The sequence below is a fragment of the Ipomoea nil genome, unplaced genomic scaffold, assembly GCF_001879475.1.
Source record: "Ipomoea nil cultivar Tokyo-kokei standard unplaced genomic scaffold, Asagao_1.1 scaffold1617, whole genome shotgun sequence".
Taxonomy (NCBI): Eukaryota; Viridiplantae; Streptophyta; class Magnoliopsida; order Solanales; family Convolvulaceae; genus Ipomoea; species Ipomoea nil.
The window spans coordinates 1,779,253-1,797,867 of record NW_017618045.1 but is presented as its reverse complement, the minus strand read 5'-3'; the positions used below and the strand labels follow the sequence as shown (position 1 = coordinate 1,797,867).

The 18,615-nt window shown below is 34.7% G+C and overlaps 1 protein-coding gene across 2 annotated transcripts; it reads right to left on the bottom strand.

Annotated features, from left to right (window-relative positions):
- Nucleotides 1–1,768: 1,768 nt before the first annotated feature.
- On the bottom strand, nucleotides 1,769–17,196 carry LOC109191176 (transportin MOS14). Of its 2 annotated transcripts, none has more exons than XM_019341760.1 (27): nucleotides 16,857–17,196; nucleotides 15,673–15,750; nucleotides 15,458–15,520; nucleotides 13,655–13,702; nucleotides 13,425–13,571; nucleotides 12,744–12,875; nucleotides 11,982–12,022; nucleotides 11,316–11,407; nucleotides 10,663–10,790; nucleotides 9,455–9,530; nucleotides 9,179–9,299; nucleotides 8,995–9,094; nucleotides 7,541–7,622; nucleotides 7,074–7,156; nucleotides 6,251–6,358; nucleotides 6,071–6,122; nucleotides 5,718–5,873; nucleotides 5,240–5,363; nucleotides 5,070–5,151; nucleotides 4,902–4,990; nucleotides 4,751–4,825; nucleotides 4,542–4,596; nucleotides 3,639–3,758; nucleotides 3,455–3,547; nucleotides 3,225–3,370; nucleotides 2,561–2,738; nucleotides 1,769–2,469 (listed from the first exon to the last, which is right to left on the bottom strand). In XM_019341760.1, exons 1-27 carry the CDS (start codon nucleotides 16,977–16,979, stop codon nucleotides 2,191–2,193), a joined length of 2,871 nt encoding a protein of 956 aa, XP_019197305.1. In that variant the 5' UTR covers nucleotides 16,980–17,196; the 3' UTR covers nucleotides 1,769–2,190. The 2 variants fall into 2 exon arrangements, with proteins under 2 accessions (XP_019197305.1, XP_019197306.1); XM_019341761.1 differs by having other exon boundaries at nucleotides 13,425–13,566; nucleotides 16,857–17,195.
- Between the last annotated feature and the right edge of the window lie 1,419 nt (nucleotides 17,197–18,615).

The following is an 18,615-nucleotide window of genomic DNA, read 5'->3' as shown; positions in this document are numbered from 1 at the left end:
TGGTCTTAGGTGATAAGGAATGGATGGCACTACAAGATTGGTATTATCTTGATAAGCCTAAAAGAACATCTCCCAAATCACATGAGAGAAAACAAAACGCCTTAGCATTTCTTTCATTCAACTTTATTCATCTATATCTCCTAAAATCTGATTGTGTTTATTAGCCTTTAAATTGGCTAATACATAACTTTCAAAGGGAAAACAAAGAGTTAAGAGTCTCCTAGCATTAAATTTAACATAAATTCATTTTAATTAACTAATATAACTACATGACTTCATTTCAATGATGACTAGGTTCAATGAGCTTTCTAGAACCTTCTTCTTCATAATTTTTGAACTGATCTTTTAAATTGTTGTAGTCATGTCTTCATCACATAAAGTATAACGTCCTAAAATGCAAGGGTAAAGTATACGGTCAAAAATGATAAGAGACATAAAACTCGAAATCATATAGTGCAAGAGTAAGAATAAGCTTGGGGATTGCTTTGCAAGAAATTGAAAAATTGGGTCAAGAACATAAAGAGATGGGGGTGGGGGGCATCATTTGACCACCCACTCGGCTAGCGCCCCCATCCCCGGACACAAGTAGCTGCGTATCAGCCTTTTTACCAAGGTGCTTTGGGGGCTAGGGGAGTATCTGACGATAAGTGGTCTAAAATTATTAGGCATCATCATTCAATCATTCTCCATTTTTTCCAAAAAAAAAACTACGAAACTTCCCTGACCCATAATTTGCAATCGTTATACCGTGCATCAGGGTGCACATAGCAATATGTGCCCGCACTTCTCAAAACGACATCATTTTGTTAAATTGTTAAAAAAAATTCTCTGTTTCGAATACACATAAATTCATAACAGAATACACATAATCTAACATAATACATAATACACATAAACTCATAACACAATACACATAAACTTTTAACTGAATACACATAATGAGTTTGGTTAACATAATACACATAAACTTTTAACTGAATATACATAAACTCATAACACAATACACATAAAATTTTAACTGAATACACAAAATGAGATTTGGTCTGTTTGGATGGACGGAGTGACATCAGCACGACATCAACATGAAACGTGCGCGCTTTGTACCTGAGCGCACATTGCTATATGCGCCGTGGGTGCACAATTCCAAAATTATTGATTAAGAAACAAAAGACCCACCAACGGCCCAACATCTAACTTTTTAATATTTACTTTTGTGATTAATTTTACACTTGACATTTGACAATCTAATTCCTGGCAAATTATTGTGTGAATCATAATCCACCTAGTGTTATGTGAGCAATAACAAATAATACATTATTAATATACTAAAAAGTATGTTATTCATGTACTGAATACACATTGTATAAAATAATATACTTTCAGTATTCAAATAATATATTTTTCTTGAATAAAATATATATTTTTTAATTTTTAATTTTTAATATATTAAAAATACATTATTTATGTATTAAATATATATTATTTAATGGTATAATTCAGATCCACACAATAATGGTTGCCTGATCTGATCCAATAAAACCATCATATAAAATCTAACATGGCATGATTTCAATCTGATAAATGAATGTCATGGATAATTAATAAACATGAAAAATATATCATTTAGTACGATATTTTATACAAAAACTCAGACAAAAATAACATTTTTGTAAGCAAAGAGTGTTATAGTCGAACTGCTGTCAACAAAAGTCACAAGTCACCCCTATTGCATAAACTTTCATATTATAAAACTAACAATCGAGGAGAAAGGGTGTCTCATCTTGAGAAGCATGTTTTTCATTCAACTGCACAAGTTTTAACATGGTTTGGACGCATATGTTCTATACACCAACCCACACAGCCCTCTCCAAACACAAACTCAATCCCACTTCAAAGTTACACCCCCCAAAACTGGAAATTCCCTCCCTCCCTCAAGACTCAAAAGTTGAAAATTGATGTGCCGATCAAATGTAAATTACTCAACTCCTGAACACTTTTCACAACCAAAAAAATAAAAATAAAAATAAAAATACAACAATGCATCCCTCAGCTCGCATCAACCTGCATTTAAATATGCAAACTATACCAATCCCCGGACAATGAAAATAAGCCCGAAAACAAACAATGGGACAACTACTTCTGGCTGCAGACGAGGGCTAGGAAAAAACAGCCCTTCTACATTGCTGTCTACTATGATACATTCACTATCTTGATTTCAAGTGGCCTCAAAGCTCCTTGAACAATCTCCTGAACTGTTCGATTACGACGGCAAACCTCTGAAATTTCTTCAATGGGAAGTATCAAACCATTCATATTTGCCCCAGATACTGCCTCCGATAAAGCTTGTAGGAATTTAGCCTTTTCCAACTCCGTAACGGCTGTTGATGGGATTAAGGAAACACACTCCTTTGTCCATTCAAGAGCTTTTATCCCATATGCTCGACTCAGGGAAAATAGTGCATAAGATACCTACAACACAAAAAGCTCAAAGCAATGATGCATATGTATGTATTTATGTATGTTTACACACATAAACAAGATGCAAGTACTTGTGTTATACCGTTTCTAACCGCGAAATAGGAAGTGCTCCAGTTAGGCAAGCAACCAAAATTCTGGTCATGCTAGCCCCTCGGGGAATAATTACATTGTCTCTAATGGATATAAAGTTCTCCCCATGATAAGAGTTTGAAAGATCGAATATATCAGATAAGAAATGCAATATTGAATTGGAAGCCTCCCTGCAAGGTAAAGTAGAAACTTGATATTCATATCGAGCCAACTAAAATAGTTATCATAAGCAAGTTGGAGATGAAAATCCCAAGCTTAAAGATTAGATTCTATGTTTGTTTTCAATGATTTGACCACTCATAATATCATTACCAGCCACAGAGCCAAATGGAACCATTACAATAGCCATCATAGTAAACTGACATGCTTGCAGAGAATGTAACATTACAGACACAGGTTTACAAAGTTTCAAATAAGACATTCCTAATTTATTCTTATCCTTTCTATAGGGTTCTGAAACTCAAACAGCTGCAGCCAGGCAGAATGCATATGATCGAACTATAGGCTATGCTGGTATTGTACTTTCAGTTCCCAATTACCAGTTTGAACAAAAGAGTATGTGCTTTCTACCAAAATTCTATTAAACAATTGACTCTAAATACCAATGACAACTTAGTTCTCTAATCATGACAGATGTGTGTGCCAGAGGGAGTTACCTGTGTTGCACTGTGACACCGACCATAGCACAGTCCACTAACGACGGAAATACAGGAGATGGGAACAATAGGTGAGGACAATAGCGTATACACCTTGATGCCAACAGAAAACAATCATCTGCTATGTCTGGTCGGGAAGTGAACTCCTAGAAGAGGGATCATACAATCAGCAAAATTTTGCATACTTTGTGAAGAAGAGGAAGCAAGACTATGCACAGCAGAAACCATACCTCGAATTTGGTAAGCAGGCATGTCGTATGACTAAAAAGAGACTCTATCAGAATCTTCAAGTAGCCAGCACATGATGGATCTGAACCAAATATCTGCAGCAAATTTTGCAAGGATTACTCAAATAATTAATTAATTATGGATACTTGGATCTCATAATGTCATCAGAGAGAATAGCAGGCATACCTTAATAACCTCACTAGAGAGATAAAGGAAACAAGGTTGATGGTGTTGTCTGTACAACACTTGTATTTCCTCCAGCATTGCTCCAATAGTAACTACCATGAACTGTTTAGACGTCCGCACCTAAGAAGACAAACCAGTGACATTTTCAAAAGTGTAACCAAAACACTGCTTCTCTGTTAAGAGCAAGAACACAACTAGTGAAGAATTTAAAATACTGAAATAGAAAACCACTGAATTCTAAATGAGTCAAACAGTTCCCAAGGTAGATCCAAGTTATCATTTTAGAATGAAACACCAATATGAAGCACATTTTCACATATGTGGGAACTTCCTAACAATCCATCAAATTGCATTAGAAAACTCACGCATGCGTGCAATCATGTTTAGATACATAATTTACTCATATGGGCACTTAACAAGAATCCACCATATTCCCTAAAACACGCTAAAAACTTAAGCATGCACCATTTCCCACCAACACGCATGCTTGATTATAAGACACTGGGGTTAGCCAGCATTTCTCTTCTTTTTTATTAATGTCAAACTTTTAAAAGGAAGGGGGTGGGGTGGGGGTGGGGGGTGGGGTGGGGGGGATCTACTTCCCAAACTGAATTTCCTCCCTTTTTGACAAATTTCAAATTATGTAATTTCTTTTAACAGATAACAGAAAATACAATTCATAAAGTTTCGCATGCCCAAAGAATAGTTAGTGCAATCATTTCACAATTCACATGCCACAGATGCCAGATAGCAGATATTTGGATAGTGCACAATTTAGCAAGGTCAATACACAAAATACAAAGAACATGTTTGCAGAGTATTTCCAGAAATATGAAAACAATCTGAATAGGCATAACTTTATTCAATCCTTGAGAGGGAGGAGAAAAATATAAGCAAACTCACAGCATTCTTGCATGCCCTACAAAGAGACTCCATTGTCCGCATATCCCATGCACGACTGTGACAACACTTTTTGAGTAAGAAGAAAAGGAAATACATGTAATATTGTAATAGGAAAGAAAAACACAATTATGGACAGGAAAAAAACAAAAACAAAAAAAAAACAAAAACAAAAAACAAAACAAAAACAAAATTATCAGCTGCTTTCGTACATGTCAAAGATGGCTTTAAAAATTGGCCAGAGTTTTTGAATTGCATCTGCAACAGCTTCTGGGTGGTTTACGTGTCTGCAAAAGACTAGAGTTAACAGAGGACAAATATAGTGGTAAAGGAAATGAAAGGCAAAACAGACCACAGGCATACCTAAAAATATTTGCAAGTCGATCAATATGAACAGTTAGCTCACGAGCAGTTTTTTGCCCCAATACAACAGGACCTTGATTGATTATCTCCTGCTAAGTAACCACATAAATAATAAATTAATTTTGTCATTTTGAATAGAGTAAATAAAACATTAGAAATTTGAGCAACCTGTAATGGAGAAACTGCAGGCAAGCATATTGCCTCAAGTGCCTTCTTAGCATTTTCAGAATTTAGTTCTGTTATAACCATACTGCAATAAAAAGAATTACAAAGACAATGAAGGTATTAATTTACATTACTCTTTAATAGGAAGATGAGCTTCAAAAAATCAAAAATACCTAAGGGCTTCAACCAGATGCAATGAGTCTTCATCAGAAACCTTGAAGGTGCCTTCCCCACTTACTGCCCTTTCATATATTTGAAAGAGGCCATCTATGTACCGACGAAGTTCTTTCTTGCAGTCTACGGACAATGTGAAGTGTCAATACTTAAATAAAATCCTGAAATAAATAATCAGACTGCCACGATTTGACAACAATGCTGTATGATCTAGCCAACATCTAAACCACCAAATTATCAAACAAAGGACTGCATGACCAACAGACTTTTCATGATTGAACACAAGAAAGTTCTTTCTGATCGGTAAGATGATTTATCTTTAGATTTTTGACTGACGTCACATCCATAATGGACTCTTTGTACAGAAAAAATACAGCATCTTACAGCATTTAAAAATAGAAATGAAGTTTGACTCTTTGTACTTGTGATCCATAAAATGACCTACATAGTAATGGACTCAACTGACAGAACATTTACCGCTGCATAAATTTCTGAATGCCAACGCGGCTGCTGCGGCAGAATCTTCACACATATTCATGCCGCTCACCAGGATATCTAATAGTGAGGGCAAGAATGAGGATCCATTTGAGGCAGCATCAAGCCATTTTGAATAAGCTCCGACTGTTAAGCAAACTAATAAATTGAAGTGACAGATGAAAGGAAGTTAGATGGACCAATAATGTTAATCAATAGTTAAACAATACAGATTTTTAACTACCAGATATGAGATGGCATTTAAAAAAAAAAAAAAAAAAAACCAACAACAACAATGCAAAGAGGTGAGAATAGGGAAGTAGACTTGGAGTAGTGAAGGCAAAGAAGTATATTACCAGTCTGAAGAAGTTGGGATTGATGAGGGAGTTTAGGAAGCAAAGACATGATCTGCACAAAAAACCAACAACAGTTATGCTAATTAAGGAAATAAAGTACAGGTCCTTTGTTTTTGTGTGTGTGCTTTTGGAGAGGCTTCTTTCTTTCTTTTGGCTGTGGGGGGTGAAACATATTCATACCTGGGGCATTACTTCAGCATCAACAACAGAAACAAAATCTGATATAGCTCGTATACAGTACAAGGCAGCCTCTGCTGGACGCCAGTCAGTTGCACAGCAACTTACAGCCTGCAAAAATCATCAAAAGAAACTTCAAGAGTGACAATATATTGGAAGATACTACAAAAGCCAGGAATGAAATTTCATACATTCTATCCACCTCAGTCAGAAAAGGGGGTGAAACTTCTAAATTAATCACCAAACATGTCATGTTCCACTGTTTAATGTCTCAAAGGCTCAAACCATTTATCTATCCTTCTCTCTCATTCTGGGTAATCACCTCCCTTTATAGCTTATTTGGCACCACTTAGTAGAACGTCTAAGAATACATCACCAGGACTAATTCAAACTACTACAAATACCATAAACTATCGCGGAAAGAAGCAAAATGAGTCGCCAACAAAACTGATGAGTGTCCTTGACACAGCAATCGTTGATATCTAAATCAGTTTTGATTTAAAAAAATATTTATATGAAACCATAAAGATAGAGAAGAAACAAAATAAAACAGGAAAAGAAATCAATTCTGCTAAACAACTAGACCAATCCAGTTGTCAATGCACCCACATAGAATCTCAAGATCTGTAACTCTTCAACTCATTGGACTCACATGTTACGTCACATTCTACATTTTCAAACTCTAAAAATATAGCAGTTCCAATAAGATATGATATCTAAATTTTAACTCCGTTGAGACATGATTTTATAAGTTTGGCAGACAATTGAAACAATCTTTTGGGAAAATCAACAGAAGTTTAACATTATCAAAGAGAACAATATTTACCTCAACCAGCTTCATGTATAGGATTTTCAACGTGGCCTCCCCTCCTAGAACCAATGCTGCATCAATTAAGGCATCTGCAACAGCTGGAAACATCACATTGTCCATCAGCATAATACACAAATGTTTATTAATTATAGCTCTTGATATAGAAAATGAATGTGGGGTACACTAAACATATTGCTCCTAGTGAGGTATTTTAGCCCCTCCTTAAAAGAGGTATTTAATCCCAGTGCTTTTAGAGATGTTATAACTTATAAATTATTGTAATTGAGAGTAGTCATCATCATTTACCATGTAACTGGATATTCATTGGTATTAGTTAGTTCTTAGTTGAGTTTTATTCATCACATGAACAAAAAAGGTTGGCAGATCAAGCAATGTCTTGCACTCACATATATATCACAAACTAGATATCCATCAAACTGGTGGAATTTGAAAGGATATAGAACTATAGAAGAAATGAATACCATATCTAGTCTGCTTGAAATCCTTCTGGTCCTCCCTAGAAAGATCTGAATAATCTTGAGGATATTGAACCCTGAAGGTGACCTGTGAATTGAATACAGTTAATCAACAATCTTATGCAAGTCCTGAAATTAGAAGTATTTTACAAATTTCAACTCCTCAAAAAAGAGATATACTTAACAATCCCAAAAATACGAAAGGATGATTCAAAGTCCAACTCTATGCCAGAAAAATATCATGTACAAACTAGAAATATGATTATGAATAAACATAAATGAAGAACCAACGGCACCAGCACAACCTCTGAACAAAGAAACATTAGAAACATTATATGGCAGATTTAGTTCATCTTTCTATTTTCTTTTTCCACAATTTGCTCAGCTTTTATTTTCCATTAGAAAAACAGAAAACATGCTCATCAGTGTCTATTTTCCATGTCATTTTCAAAGTCAGAAAATACAAAGTTATTTAAAATCCAATTATTTTCTTCATATTAACATGCAAATAGTAGTGATAATAATGAGTGATGCAAACATGTGGGTCAGGTCAGGTCAATGATATTTGAATTTTACTTTGGATATATATATATATATATATATATATATATATATATATATATATATTAAATCAAGTTATATTTTTTAGACTCAATATCTTAAACGTTTTTGGATATGTTCAGTTTGGGTGAAAAATATTTCAATTAATTATTCATTTTATATATGTGTGTATTTATATCCAGACATACCACAATTAAGAATACTGAACCAATAACATACCAAATTCACCCAAAATCAAAAGTCCAATTTGGATTTCGAGTTTTAATTCGGTGGATATGAATGTCTAACCGTAAGTGCAAGTAGGTTATGTTAGGAAAAATAGATGGGGAATGAAATAAATAAATTATGATGTGCAAAGTAAGAGCAGAAGGTAATGATATAGTTTTAGTTGTGAAAATAGATAGGAAGACATGTAAGTAGATAGAGGTGATGGTGGGGTAAATAGGTGGTGGTAGAGGCAGATAGACAGGTAGGTGATAAGAGTACATATATAGACAAAGTGGAAGTTCGTAGATAATGATAATGATGATTATAGATGAAGTTATGTGTGTTGTATCTAGAAAACAAGAAAAAAAAAAAAAAAAAGGTTCTCCGAATTACTTTGTTAAGCTGGAACAATGGAAAACTGTTTTCCAGACGAAAAAACAGTGCAAAAAGCCAAAAAACACATTTTCTGTTTTCCATTTTCTATTTTTCCAGAAAAATGGGAATTTTTCCAGTTAATAAATACACCCCATAACTTTTCCAGCTAACAAAATAAATTGCTAAACTATTTTACTCACAAATGAGAATAAGAGCCACAAGCTATAGATCAAACTGAAACTTTCCAAATAAAAATATAGCAATAAGTGATGCACATAGCAATCATTTCATAGCAAATTCCTATGTAGTGGACTCACCAATGAAACAAGTGACTCATATGATGAACGGAAGACCTGCAACCTGCGATTTCTCTCAACTTCTCTTGCTGCATCATTACCAAACTCTTGATAGGAATCCCTATAATATTAAAATTGTAGAGTTAAAATTCATTTTATAGCAGATAGTCTAAGAAAGGAACTCAATTAGCAGTCATTGATTCACCTTTCAACCAACACCAATTGAAGATTATGCCAGAAGTTGAATGTCATGGAAGCAATATCAAACTCTGGATGTGAAGCAACTTCAAGTAGTGCATGCACAATCAGCATGGATTCATCAGAGCCTGAAAACAGTACTCATTCTCTGTCATATGCTTAGATAATCATATACTCAATTCATGAACATATGCAATTATAGTATTCATTCTCTGTCGCATGCATTTTTTCCTGAACACAACATCCCAGGCAAAAGACATTTATAGCAAAAGAAAATATCTACCAGTCGCAATTAATTCAACATATGCATCACCCATATCAGCAAATAAACGAGCAATGGCTTTTATATCCTCCTCATCCTGAAAGTTGAAACAAATATGGAGTTTATAAATTTTATCCCAAAAAAAGAAACTTCATGGTCTTAAATAGAGATTCTTTCAAGTGATGCATCAGTGTCATGTCAATACAAATTTCTTTCAAGCAATCAATCTATAGCAGATAGATGATGATGATGATGAATAAGAAAAAGAAAAGAATATCTAAGACTAGAACTTCTACATCCAATAACAATAGAAGTTTTCATGCATCAGAGAAGTGATGGCATCCCTTCCATATTTACTGAATTATCAAACAAGAAACAAAATAATAATAATAATAATAATAATAATAATAATAATAATAATAATAATAACAATAATAATTAATAAATAAATAAATAATAAATTTGCAACCCTTCCAATTAGTGAACATTAAAAATAAATATAAAAAGAGCCCCCAGCAAAATGCACATGACAGTAGCTAACAATATAGGTATTGTGTGGAACTTCCACAATAAAAAGTAGAACACAAACTGTTTTATTGATTTCCAAAGTTCTTATTAGACAACTTTAAGAAGCGCTTAAAAGAATGTTACATTAATCTAGGAAAACCTTGTGAAAAAGTAACTACCAATATTGAAGAAATAGGGGGTGGACTTCAAATTTGGGTCAGGTCAATGGAAGGAACTAACTGAGAAGGTGTCCATCACAATATCACATCCCCTCAACCTATCTTATTCCCAGTAGGGTAGTTTAGCCAACCCTCTTCAATCACAGAGATCAGAAGAAAGCATATGTTGTTTAATAACAGTATTATTTGGGGAAACATTCTTTTTTCACATCTACTTAACCTAATAGACCATCCATGATCCATGAAATAATTCGCACTTTTAACACCCCACCCCCCTCCAAAAAAAAAAAAAAAAAAATAGGAATGCATAAAAGCAGAAACACCATCGCACCAGTAAACAAACTGTTGTTTTATAACACTATTACTAGGGGAAATTTGTTCTTCACAATTACTTGACCTAAAAGACCACACCCCCCCCCCCCCCGCCCAATGAAAAATATTCCGAACACATTTAATATGAAAAAAATCAACTAGCAGTTAAAAAGGCAGAACAACTCCATCTAACCAGTAAATAAACTGCAAATCCTACTAAATCATCAATACCTTGGAAGGATCTCTAAGTTGAGGTTTTAGACTCATAACTTGAGGAACAATTACTTGAATCAAAGGCATCTGCGAGGAAGCTCCACCTGAATTTCTTGCGGCAGTGTAGTGTATTAATTCAGAAACGACTGCAAAAAATACAATAAATATTGAAGGCATCTAAACTTGAATGAAATGAGCATACATATTCTGATGAAATTACAAAAGGCAAGCCTTTAAGAAACCAGAGAGAGAAAGCGCATCCATAATATTCTATTTTAAATCTAAAGAACTGTCCTAAACAGATGTAAGACACTAAGACCTGAAGCCCATGTAATAAAGGAGCCCCAAGTAATAAACTCACAAAGACTAACTCAAACTGTATCAGAATTTTAGATTCGATCTTCTTACTAAAAAAATAAAAAATAAAATCGGTTAGCTAATGTTTATCTAAAAAGTTGAGAATGAAGTCAAGAATGTAGGACATGTTCAGTGTCCCTGAACACATATCTGAAGTGGACTTGAAAACTGACACTGCGTAGCATTACATAATCTCTTAACCTTAATAGAGAACATCAATTAAAATTCAATATAAAGATTCACAGGATCAACAGAAGTTTCCTGAGATGTTTAGAAATGAAAAACTGAAAACCATCTCAAGTTATTGATATTACCATTTACGGATGCCTCTAACAGCATATCTGAATGCAAGCTAGAGAGAGCTGCAAGAACTAAAGGGTGTGAAGCAAGAGTAACTGCAGGAATCCTGAAACCAATAAAAAGTTTAAACACTTAATCAAGTTTCCGCCCAAGAGAATTTTAATTATCCAAATGCAGTCCTCCCAAGGTCCCAACTACACCAGCCCAGACCCCAAACAAGCAAATAAAAAAACATAAAGCTGCCATTGTCTTATGGTATTCTGACACAGCTTCATTACAAAGTTGTGCAAACTAACCAACAACTGTTGAACATTAAATATATAGCAACAAAATAGCATTAGCATAAGATGCACCTTGAGATAATTTCTCAGTTCCAAATACATATATAATACAACATCTCTAACATGCACCCCCAACACTTAAAACCTAAATTCATATATAAATTTGTGACTGAGAGATAGGAAACAACCACTAAAATAAAATTAACCTTGGAATCTCTTCAGCTAGAAATTCTCAATTTATTTCCAAGGGCAACAATCATAGACACAAGTCACACCACAGATTAACAAAATAAAACAGCAAAACTAGTATAAGATAATAATTCAATAGTAAATAGATAAAATTCAAGCATGGCCTAAGTTTAACACTACTGCTAGGAGATATAGAGAAGACAAGTATACCTATGCCTTAGACGCAGCCAAGAAGCAAATGCCTCAAGGACCTGTGATGAAAATAAAAATCATGATAATCAGAAGACTTCATTACCTGAAAATGTGTGGTTTTTATTTTTAATAGATTATCTGAAGAAAAATGTCAACCAAGGATCAAGAACTTATTATAAAAATGAAGTCCAATAAAGATTCTATCAATGCCTTCACATGAGTGAGGCCCCACTTTATTTAGGGTAAATCATAGTTCATTTTACTCATCAAGCTCCAGAAGATTCAAACTGCAAAGATTATTATGATAGCAGGGGGTGCAAGTCTAAATATAGGACCTAAAGGTTAAAGAACAAGTTACAAAGAAATAGAAGATATTAAACATCAGCAATCTATTATAATATAATTTATTTCACACTACCAAGCTTAAAAAGATGACAAACATCATGCATTGGTACTCTTGCAAGTTTTATTGAAATAGTCCAACTTCAAAACAATTTAGCAATTAGAAAGAATAAAGTAGGCAAGTAGCAAAGAGATGGAGGACATAAGATGATTAAAAAATAGTCATGCTTTAGGCATGACCAAAGATACTATATACTCATCGACTCATCGTAACTCAACTAAGCATAAATCCCAACCTCGCTGTGTATGCTATTTAATATACTATATACAAAACAAAGAAATCCTTTTGCTAGTCACATTCATTGAAGTTTATTGACTCAGGATTTTTCCCTCATTAAGAAAATGGTATGTAGGGTGAAGAAGAGAAGCAAAGAATACCTGCTCCTTAAGTTCATTGATATTCAAACATGCAGACAAAACAGTAAGGGCAGTATCCATTGTAGAAGCAAGTTCTTGTTCAAACTGGCGACGTCTATCAGGGCGAGCAGCTATCTTGTAGTTGAATGCTTCCTGGTCACGAAAACAAGAAGCATAGCAAATATTAAAAGGAAAAATCTAGCAGGTTAGGCAGTATTGAGCTTTAACAGTTCAGGAAGGAAAATAGGGAACTCACAGTCTAAGAAATGCTCACAGAGTTAAAGAAGATGATAACAGTACCAAGTCAAATGAAATGAGACTCTAGATATGTTCTGCTGTTACTTTATAGTTAACAAATTTTTGAAAAAGCAAAAAAGACATAATTAACCTGACTTGTAAACTAATAAACTAATTACAAATTAAAGCATTAGATTATTCCGCCAACATGTTATCATCAATTCATGTTTTATTTCATCCTTCAATTCATAGCTGCAGTTTTCACGCAACAATATTATACACTAAGATCAACATATGACAAAGGTCACATTTTCTCAACGTTACAGGACAACTTCATCTAGAATAAACAGTCTGTTCTCAACAAATAATAATAATAATAACAACAACAACAACAAGAATAATAATAATAATAATAATAATAATAATAATAATAATCTTGTTTAACTCTAGATAATTTTCAAATACCTCTGGCAAGACTCTTAGAACTTCAAGAAAACTAGGTATAAACTCAGGATGAGAATTCATCCCATCTTTCAGCCAATTTACTATGCCACCATCTCCCCAATCTTCAGCAGGTACATGAACAGCCAATGCAGCTACAGCAAGACTGATCTATATTATCAAGAAACTTTAGTATTGAACCTTAGTGATTAAAATTTTCAAATCAAGTGTTCAAAAAAAAATGTAAATGTTACCTGAGTTCTAACTTTTGGAGGGCCTTTATGAAATGTTTTTAACAAGGTCTGCATCCAATATTTCAATAAAAAAAGATATGCAAGTCAGAGAACAATTCAGTAATCCACCATATCCCTTTTTTTATATTAGTATTAATCTGTGATATCTAGTATGGCTATAATATGAAACTAAAAAGCATCGCATGGTAATATTTGACACACAAACTTTTGGACGAAATTTGTATTGATCCAGGTCTCTGAGTCAATGCAGTCCTGAGGTTTAAACAATATTCTTATTTCTAATCACCTCAGTTCTTCAATTCTTCTGCATGTGTCAGTGTGTAATATCATCCCAAACATCATACATTTGACTATTGCTATTAGAGACGGTTTAATATGGATTATATGAAATTAAAAAGGAATAGAAGCCCATACTTTCAACTTAAGAGTGTAAAAACATCGATGTGCTATCTTCATGCTTATTTTCCTTCTTTAAATGCAAATAATTAAAAATAGGGATAATGGCCAAATAAGCCCTCCAACTATTGTCAAAACAGCAAATAAGCCCTTAAACTTTAAAAAGCTCCATTTGCACCCTTGAACATAAAGAAAAGGTGCAATTGAGCCATTTTTACCACTAAACAACGATTACTGGTAAAAAAAAATAATGACATGGCAACATTTTACTTACTTGGGTAGTATTTTAGCTAAAATGTCATCCACATTCCATGGACTACATTTTCAATTTTCAATGTAATAATAATAATAATAATAATAGTAATATCATCTTCATCACCCTGCGGCCTCTACCACAACCGCTGCTGCTAATGGCAGCGCCTTCTTCTTCTAGGAAAGAGGCCTCACGCTCGTTGCCTCCTCCAAATCTGGAAGGAGGCAATGAGCTCGTCACCTCTTCCAGGTCTAGAAGGAGGCAACAGCATCGTCTCCTTTCTCTTGGAAGAGGCAACAACAAAGCTTTTCGCCTCTTCCAGATTTAGAAGGAGGCGACAGCATCTCCTCCCTCTTTCTTCTGGAAGAAGGTGACAGTTACACTAATCGCCTCCTCTAGATCTGGAAGGAGGCGATGGTGACACCTGTTGCCTCCCCCAGGAGGGCAGCGGCAATGTCAAGGTGGTGGCAAGTTAAGTTAATATCTACAATTTTGTTTTTTTCTGCATACAAAATTAAAAAAATTAAAGAAAAAAGATCAAACAAAATTTTTAAAAATATTATTAATAATTTTCATGCCAAGTAAGCCATATAAGAATTACGTGGCATTCAACCAGAAGTTAACAAGCAAAAATCAGAAAAAGTGGGCGGATTGCTTAATTTTATTGAGTTCAATGGTTTAATTGAAACTTTTGAAGTTTGAGTGTTTAATTGTTGTTTTGGCTATAGTTGGAGTGCTTATTTGACCCTTAGATCGGGAATAGAGTTAATATTTGATGCACTAGTAATGTATTGCAGAACTATTCTACACACTGTCAATGAACCACATGCTGCCACCTCATTAAAAAGTTAAGTCAAATAAGGGTTTCGCCGACTTTCTAATGATGTGGCGGCATGTAATTCACTGACCATTTATAGGATTATACAATTTTTAATGCATCAAAATTAATAACTTGAGTTATTTACAAATTTGTAACTAAAACACTCCTGAATCATAAGACAGAGTCCTAAATCCAGTCCATGGATGTAAGTCGGCATCATACAATTTTTAATTATGCAGCATCCAATTCCCCAAGAACGGTAAAAAGTTTCCTCTCTGTACTCTGTAGAGAAAGGTGATACAGATGATATCCAGCAAACAACAAAATCACTCACATTTAAAGAATCGCGAAGTGGACGAAAAGCTTCAGATGGTAGTTCTTCAAAATCCCGTTGAACCTAAATAGAATTATTATACCAAATGTTGACAAAAACTGAATACCATAACTAAACTCATTTTCAAAAGTACTATGAATTTATGTTAAAATACCCAATAATAATAATAATAATAATAATAATAATAATAATAATAATAATAATAATAAGATCACCTTGCTTCTGAGAGTTTGTGAACAGAAAATTAAAGTCTCTTGATTGCTAGAAGAATCATGAAGCAAATTATCAGCCACCTAACCAAAAAAAAAAAAAAAAAAAAAAAAAACAATAACAAAATCATTAACTAGAAGTACAATTGATATCAACACTCATGTTGCTGGTTAGTTCACCAAAAGACAGATTTTTGTCCTCTGAATATTGGGTTTTAATCTGAATATCTGGTAACTTTCTTTATTTATCTGAATGATAACTTCAGCAATAACCCTTAAGAGAAGGGTTAGGTTTGAAACAAGAAGGATCATATTGGCATCCTAGAGACCTAGCCAAAGACCATATGGTCAAAGAATGGCATAAACCTATCTCTCCAGGTTGAATATCACAGCTCGACCCCCTACTCCCTCAGATGTACCAAAAAGATATTGTCATCCTAAATTGAAAAAATGTAGATACAAAAGCAGTGAGCATTTGCCCACTGCACTAAGGCCAACCTTTTAAATGCAACTGTATAATAAAATGATAGAAAAGGAAAGGAAAATAATACATTATGCCAACAGTAAGCCAGTCACTTACTGTTTGCCCCTCATGTCGTTATCTAATTCTAATCTTACATACAGTTTAGACCCAAACTCAATCAGAATGAAAATTGACCTGCTAGACTAGCCACCAACAACTCCTCTCCACTCTCCCGCCCTCCCCCTTTTTTTCAAAAAACAGGCACAGATATAGACTCAGAAATCAAATGATTCTGTTATATTGCACTTACCCAAAAAAAAAAAAAAAAAAAAAAAAAACTTTAGCAAATTTAAGCTATAAGTTACATAAAAAATCCAATTTCAGCCAGCTTAAAATTCAATTTCCAAATTCTGTACTACTCAATACTTTCTCTAAAACAAAATTAACACTTCAAATTTATTCCTTTATACTACATTTACAGCTAAGGGAAGCTACTTTAGAAAATCTCAGCTTCAAATATGAAATAACTAAAAAAAATACGTTTATAGAGCAGATTAAGCAATAAATTTTAAATTTTCAAATTCTATACTACTCAATATTTTATCAAGTCCAAAAAAATCCTTATTTTAAAACCAATCATTTAACAGACGACACGAACAACTAAATTTTACCAAGGAAGTCCAAATGGAGAGATATTGATCCAGTAGGGGAAGTTTCGGTATCAAACCTGCCAAGCGTCGATTGTGCGTTGAAAGTCCTGAAGCCATCGATCGGCCTGCATGCGAACGGTGTCTTCCGGGTGATGGTACAGTGCATTTAGGGCTTCCTTCACAGTGTTCTGAAGCTCCATCGCGAATCGCCTCCACTCCAATTCCAAATCCTTCTACTACTTCAAATATACAGACAAATATGTATATATATACAAAATCTGAGCATATATGAATATAGTTGCTGTTTTTTGTCTATATCGAAATTTCGAAGGTAAATTCACTGAGGTTAGAATAGAATAAGCCTGTATTGGAGTTTTGGAGGGTTTTGGCGCTTCCGTTGAGGGGTTACGATCTGATCTAATTTGGGCGTCACCTATAAATAGGCAAACTAGCTAATGCACAGCCGTTGGATGGTTTTTTTTTTTCCCTTAATTTGACCACATGTTGGTTTCGAAATTGGAATAGGATTTGAATTTCACGTCTTTTTCTTTTGTTGGAAAATAATTTAATACGGAGTATTAATTTATTATTTGAAAATTTTCTGATTTAAAATTTTTACTATATTTTGAAAGAAAATATAAGAAACGATAGAACTCTCCGGAACTAAGTCGTCTAAGGGGTGTGTATGTTCATTGGAATATCAAGATCTTTTAGAAAGAAGTACCAAGAAATCTAAGCATACGGGAGAACCACCGGACAACAACATCCCTACCCCAAGGGTGGATGTGGTGCAGGAAACGCCCTTAGCAGTGATGTCAGGACCATTGCCAATTACTATTCCCTCGTTGTCGGCTACGTACAAGTAATCTTTACGTGGGGAAAGGCAGGCCAGGGCACATACATGATAAGGGACTGGATGAAGAAATTGTCTCTAATGATGAAGATATTGATGAGGAGAAAGTCGATGTTGATTGTCCATTAATCAAGATTTCAAAGGCAGAGAAAGCAAGAATTAGGCGACCTTGGCGTCGTTCCCTCATCATCAGAGTGCTATGACACTTTGTGGGCTACAACCGCTACACATACCTTCTACGTCGATTGCAAAGCTTATGGAAACCTGATGACCATTTGGAACTAATCGCGTTAGAACATGAATATTTTCTGGTCAAGTTTGAATCGCAGCTGGATTACGATTTTGCCAAGTTCAAAGGCCCTGAATGATCTTGGATCACTATCTTGTTGTTCAAAAATGGTCCTCAGACTTTGACCCTATGACTGCACGGACTAAAAAACTTCTAGTTTAGGTACGACTCTCATCTCTTCCAATGAGTACTTTGATGAGGAGTTGATCGAAACCACTGACCAGCAAAAACTAACAACACCCTCTCGATTTGCTCCTCTACAGAGTTTGAAAGACAACGCATATGGGTAGGAGGCTAACCATCACGCTGATAATTTAGTTGGGGGGCACAAATTACTACAAGACCACAAGAGCATCGAAGGCAATCGGCCATGCAAGTAAAGGCAATGCAACCCTTTGAGAAGGAAACAATTGGAATGATGATCACAGTGATTACCCCAGGAGAGGTCGAGGTTCATTCCGGGGAAGCTATAGAGGACGAGGAGGCAAAGAAGACATGCCAAGAAGAGTAGCAACCAAAGCGGACCATGTTGTGGTCCGCGGAACAGCAAAGGGAAAGCTGATAACCAGAATGGTGGTTCAACACCATGAGGATGATTCGGTGACACCACCCGCGACTAGAACCTCTAGACGATGACAATGGCTTCCTAGACATGGCTGACCCTCCTAATGATATTATGGGAGAGGATAGCAGA